Here is a 6,604-nt window from a genome sequence, read left to right on the forward strand (position 1 = left end):
CATTTCATATTCTTCTTGAAACTCTCATATGGAGCCAGGCATGGTGGCACATGGCCTGCTATCCCAGCAACTCAAGAAGCTGAGGCAGGAGGATCGCAAGTTGAAGGCCAGCCTCGTCTACTTAGCGAGACCCTGTCTCAAAATAAAATTTAAAAAGGAGTAGGCATGTAGTTCAATGGTAAAATGCAAGGGAGGCCCTGATTTCAATCCCTAGTACCAGTGGAAGAAAGAAACTCTAAGATTTGAGGCCTTTATGGATCTTTTCTTAAATGAATGTTAATGACACAAGACTCTTTTGGAGTCCACTTTGATTTGTAATTTTGACTAGAACTTGATCTAGGAAGAACTTGATATATGGAAGACATGGATATTAACCAGTCAATCTCTTTCTTTACAGATACTAATGGACCATATTACCGATGACCAGTCCACATGAACCACACAACTCTAAAAGAAATATTTTTTAAAATAACTTTTATTTTCTTTTATTTCTTTCCTCTTGATTTTTTTTTCTATAATTTCATTCTTGTTTTCTCATGTCATTATCCAAGTTCTGCAGAACATACAAGGACTTGCTTGCTTCATGGCTCTTTAGATGAAACTGAGGTTCAAGGTTCCTCACCCTAGTCACTAAAGAAGGATTTTGCTCTCCCCACCCAGAAAGGTGATTCTTTCTTTACCGTTTCTGGGGACTTTAGTCTTAATTGGGTACTTTATTAATAGGAAATGCTAAGGTACCTTTTATGTGGATAATATCTGCAATGTCTAAATTGCCTTAAAAGAGCCCATTTCTTAGCTGCTGAAATCAGTGCTCTTTCACTTCCTCAGAGGAGCAGGGATGGTACCTACCAGCCAGGTAGGTTAGATGTAGGTGGTGCATGTTAATTTCCCTTAGAAATTCCAAACCCTATTTCCTGTGTAAAGGTGGGATGTCTGGTTCAAAGATGTGTGCTAGTGAATGTTGCTTGTTAAGATCCAGTAGGCCCCCTTGAATTTATAGTACAGCCCTTCCTCCATTCCTACCAGCCTCTCTCATTTTTCTAGTTCTTAAACTGCATTCTACCAAATTGAATTTTGTCCTCTAGCATTTCTTTCTTTCTTTCTTTTTTTAATAACACAGTTTTTAGTATTGACACTGAGGAACTACTTGGGTTCCTCAGTGTCAAGAGTGCAGAGTTGAGTCTAGAAAAAAGCTAATCTCAAACTCTGATGAGTCCCTCTGTTTCTAGCCCCTAGTTTATAGCATCAGTGAACTGGAGCCATAAGCAGATTTTCTCAGCTCTGCCCCATACAGCTTATGCTGAAGGCCAATTTCTTGAGCCATTACTCTGTATAAAGCACTGAGCTCTATCCTTAGGGTTTATCCTTTAAGAGCAAATTTCTGGTTAGCTGTGCTTCTGCAACCTAAAATAGTTAAAGGGAGTAGGTATGGATGGATGGAAGAATGATAAATTGGGCCAAGGTTAAAGAAATCTTACTCTATATAATTTGTCTGGAACTATAAGCCCTGTATAATGTTAGTTTCACAGAAGTGGTACCATTTCTGTTTGACACCATGCCACAAAAAGTTTATGAGCTAAGATCTTAAAGGGCAGTTTGTAATCAGTACATCCTGACTCATACTCTGAAAGAATCCCAGAGAGGCTCCCTCAGAGATCAAGAGAGATGTATTCCCATGCCATGCACCCTGCTTACCAGCATTTCTGCATGGTTAAATGGGCTTTATGCTCATAGGCTTTAAGCATATAATTATCCAGGATTTTAAATCCTTAACTTGTTCTAGCTTGTGATCCTTTAAAGTTGGATCATACATTAGTGCTAGATACTAGAAATTTCACTTCTCTGTTTCCAGTGATCAGAGAAACAGACATTAAAAACAGGAATATAAGAAAGTTTTTACCCTGCAGCTTCCTAGCAGGAGACAATTATCTTGCCAAAATTTTTCCCCCTTCTTTTCCCATTTCTCCCCCACCCAGTCCCTTCCTACTCCTTGCCAGTGTGACTGTGCTTTCTTCTCTGTAGATGCTAACAGTTGAAGCCCTTTTTCCTAGGGCTCGTAACCAGCCAATCAGAACACCATATCCATTAGGGGACATAACCTGGCCAACAGTGTATCCATTGGGTCAGCTCTGCTGGAGGGAGGCGGCCCAGGTCCTGCTGCCCTCTGGTCGGCCCTCTGATCCTATAGCTATTATGTGTCCATAGGAATAATAGGTAAGGGCTCCGTCTCTGTCAAGCCATGTAACAAAGGACACTGTGGAAAATGTCTGGCATCAGAGGGAGCGTGTGGAGAGCAACTTGGGAGGAAAAAGTTCATTTTGTATTGAATGATTTTTAATGAATGCAATATTAATCCTTGCAGATGAGCAATAATCATTAAAGTCAATTAAAATGATTATTAGTAGTCTGTGTTATTCTTGGTTAAACAGCAAAACTGTTTTCTAGAATGGAACAACTCATTTTTTTGTACCAGGGATTGAACTCAGGGGCACCTGACCACTGAGCCACGTCCCCAGCCCTATTTTGTATTTTGTTTAGAGACAAGGTCTTGCTGAATTGCTTAGCACCTCGCTTTTGCTGAGGCTGGCTTTGAATTTGCAATCCTCCTGCCTCAGCCTCCCAAGCCGCTGGGATTACAGTCATTCACCACTGTGCCCACTCTATTATATCTTAAGATATATCTAGCAGGAGACAATTATCTTGCCAAAATTTTTTCCTCTTCCTTTTCCATTTCTCCCCCACCCAGTCCCTTCCTACTCCTTGCCAGTGCGACCATGCTTTTCTTCTCTGTAGATGCTAACAGTTGAAGCCCTTTTTCCTAGGGCTCGTAACCAGCCAATCAGAACACCATATCCATTAGGGGTCATAACCTGGCCAACAGTGTATCCATTGGGTTGGCTCTGCTGGAGGGAGGTGGCCCAGGTCCTGCTATAGTTTAGATGGTGAATGTCCCCTAAAGGTCCATATATTAAAGGTTAGTTCCCTAGGGTGACAATATTGGGAGGTGTGGTACAGACTTTGGGGTGTAGTAGGTGGGTCACTGGAGGTGTGCCCGAGAAGGAGATTATGGAACCTTGGCTCCTTTCTCCTTTTTGCTCCCTGGCTGATGAGATGAGCAGTTTTGCTATACCATGCATTCCCACCATGATGTGCTTATTGCCTGACCAAAGGCCCAAAGCAGGCCAATTGATCATGGACTGAAACCTCCTCCAAAACTGAGCCAAAATAAACCTTTTCTCTGTGTAAGTTAATCATCTCAGGTATTTTATTATAGTGATGGGAAACTTACTAATACCTTAGTTTTATATGCCTGCTCTATCCCAAGCATCAGGCCTAGGCACTTTTTCTCTTTAAAGAAACAAATTGCTATGTAAACTTCAGAGATCCTCATTTGCATAGTCACCTTCTGAGACCTTATACCTTAATCTTTTTCTATAAAGGATGCCCCCAAAGTATAAGCTTCAACCTCCTCCCAAACCTATTTCAATCTCTGAAGTTGCATTGATGCCTCTTGATACAACAAAGTATGTGTCTTAGTTTGTTCCTGCTGCCACTAAAAAAAAAAAATCAAACTCAGTATTCTATAAAGTAACCAAAATTTCATTTTTGCACTGCTCTGGAGATGGAAGTCCAAAGTTAAGACAACAGTAGATTTGGTGTCTGGAGCAGTCTGCTCTTTGCTTCTAAGATAGCACCTCTTTTTACATCTTCATAGAGTAGAAGGCCAAACAAAGCCTAGTGAGTTCCCTCTAATTCTATTATAAAGACAGAAGTTCATCCCATTGGTAAAGGCTTTTTTCTTCGAATTTAATCACTTAAAGTCTCCACCTCTTAGTACTATAATTGGTGATTAAGTTTCAATTGATGAATTTAGGGGAATACATTGAGGCCATAGCATTCTACCTGAGCTCCCAATATGTATGTCCTTATATATGAAAAAAAAAAAAAATTGTTAGATCCCAGCTCCTTTAGTCTTAGCTCGCAGCACCAACTCAGAAGTCTAAAGCCCAGGATCTCATTTAAATCAGACATGGATCATGCTCAAGGTCAGATTCATCCTGAGATCAATTGCTGTCCAACTGTAAATCTGAAATTAAACAAGTTAATGGATTTCCAAAACACAATGATCAACAGGTATAGGATAGACATTTTTGTTCTGTAAAGGGAAAATCGGGAAGAAACAGGGAGTTACAGATGAAACCCAACAAAGTAAACATTAAATTTTAAGGCCCCAGAATGATCGTTGACTGCATGTTCCACCTTCCAGATACATTGAGATGGAAGTTTGTCCCTCAAAGCCTTGAGGAGGGGGTGGTGCAACATGGTGTACCCCTTCCTGAGTGCTCCTGGCAGTGGGTACTAAATAAACCTTTACCTGCCAAATAACTTAGGAATTAAGGAAACTCAAAGAGAAATTCATACAGTTTTAAAAGAATGTAAAATAAGACCGGTACTCCCTGCTAATGGGTTATGAAACTCAGGGTAGGAGCAGGAATCTGCAACTATAGCCCTCACAGGAGCCGCATGTGGCCCACTACCTGTTTCTGTATGGCTCACAGGCTAAGAATGTTCTTTTACAAATTTTTAATGATTAGGAAAAATCATGACTGATAGTTTGTGACACATGAAAACTACATGAATTTCCAATTTTATTGCCCATAAATGGAGGTTTTTTTTTTTTTTTTTTTAAAGAGAGAATTTTTTAATGTTTATTTTCGGCGGACACAACATCTTTGTATGTGGTGCTGAGGATCGAACCCAGGCCACACACATGCCAGGCGAGCACGCTACCACTTGAGCCACATCTCCAGCCCCTAAAAATGGAGGTTTTGTACACAGCCACACTCATTCATTTATGTAATGTCTGGCTAATTTTATGCCACAATGGAATTGAATAGTTGCGACCAAATGCCCCACAAAACCTGAAGTATTTACTATCTGGCCTTTAACAGAAAAGGTTTGCTGATCCCAGGCACAAAGGTTGTGTTAGAAAGGAAAAGATGCGTTGGAAGGCATTTAATTTGCATTCTATTAGGCAGGAAGAAGGAGTTTCTAGATCAGAGTAGAAACTGACAGAATGAAAGCATTAGAAGGAATGGTTATTTGTTATATTTTGGAATCTTAAATGTCCCAAAAGCTCATGTATTGGTCCTTGGTCTTTGGTCCTTGGTCCTTGGTCCTTGGTCCTTGGTCTTTGGCTGATGTGCTATTGGGAGGTGGTGGAAATTAGGAGATGGGGCCAAGTTGGAAGAAGTTAGGTCATTATGGGTGTGCCCCTTCCCTTCGAGGCTTCCTGGACACTATAAAGTATGCTGCCTTTTCTGCCACATACTCCTGCCACCATATTTCCTTGCCATAGGCCCAGAGACAACCTTTTAAACCATGAGCCGAAATAAACCTTTCCTCCTTTTAAGTTGTTTATCTCAGGCATTTTGTCACAGCAGCAGAAAGCTGACTAACATAATATTAAGTTAAAAATATTCTGATCTGAATAGTAGATGCTAAATCTACCTGTAACCCGGCCAAGATTTACTCTGAGATTAAAGGATCACAGAGAACAACATAAAAATTACTGAGGAAGGTAAATTTTTATTTCAACTTAGAATGTGTAGAGAGTAATTAATTTAAACTTGCAATTTACATTACAGTTAATAGTTTGGAATGGAATGCAAATTAAATGCCTTCCAACACATCTTTTTCTTTCTTTTTACATACAGGATTGGAAATTTATTATAAAGAATAGGAAATTTTTAAAATAGTCTTGGGGCTGGGGTTGTGGCTCAGCAGTAGAGCACTCGCCTAGCACATGCGAGGCACTGGGTTCAATCCTCAGCACCACATAACAATAAATAAAATAAAGGCATTGTGTCCAACTGCAACTAAAAAAATATTTAAAATAAATAAAAATAGTCTTGCTTGTGTTTTGTTTGCTATTTAAGTGCTCTAAAAGGAAAATTGAACATATTAAGTGTATAAATGCATTTGAAAATGTTTAAAAAACTTCAAGTTCATAAATAGCCTATTCACAGTCCCTTTTAAAGTGATTAACATTTGCTAGGAATATAAATACAATAAGATCTATATAAGCAGAACTTTTAAAAGCTTAAGCAATGTTTTTACTTCTTTTATAAATTTAATGTTAATTTTTTTAACTGAAGTAATATCTCTGCATCCCTAGTGCACCTTTTTAAGTGCCCTTTAAAAAGAATTGTTCTGAACTGTGAGGTATCCAGACATTTCTCCCCTGACCTGATGTCTTGTGGTGTGGTTCCCCAACTGCAACCACTAGAGGGCAAGTTTTCTCATGATCTGTTACTAAACCCTTTAATACAAGATCTGGATGCATGGAACACTCGTTAATGTGGTGGTGATGATTATACAGTGAAATACCACAACCCGTTACCTGAAACCTCAGTGTTGAGAATTTTCAGGTGTTAGAAAATATCTGAATATAAAGAAAATTATCTATTATCTATGGGGTGGAGCAGCATTCTTTACATGATTAAACATGTTGATGGTTTTACATTTATGAATATTTACAGAATAAGAGACAATAAAAACTATTGATAGTTTCCCATCAGTTCAAATCAGGATTTGTTGTCAA

The 6,604-nt window shown here is 39.1% G+C and overlaps 1 protein-coding gene across 2 annotated transcripts in view; it reads left to right on the forward strand.

Moving 5' to 3' along the window:
- The window catches only part of Ahcyl1 (adenosylhomocysteinase like 1), a 38,611-nt gene extending 36,210 nt beyond the window's left edge, over positions 1-2,401 (forward strand). For both annotated transcript variants that reach the window (XM_027922007.2, XM_071618163.1), the window contains exon 17: positions 398-2,401. In XM_027922007.2, coding sequence (XP_027777808.1) covers positions 398-404 — 7 coding nt within the window. In that variant the 3' untranslated portion in view covers positions 405-2,401. The remainder of the gene's footprint in view (positions 1-397) is intronic.
- The last annotated feature ends 4,203 nt before the right edge of the window (positions 2,402-6,604 follow it).

Source organism: Marmota flaviventris, chromosome 10, assembly GCF_047511675.1.
Source record: "Marmota flaviventris isolate mMarFla1 chromosome 10, mMarFla1.hap1, whole genome shotgun sequence".
In the NCBI taxonomy this organism is placed as follows: domain Eukaryota; kingdom Metazoa; phylum Chordata; class Mammalia; order Rodentia; family Sciuridae; genus Marmota; species Marmota flaviventris.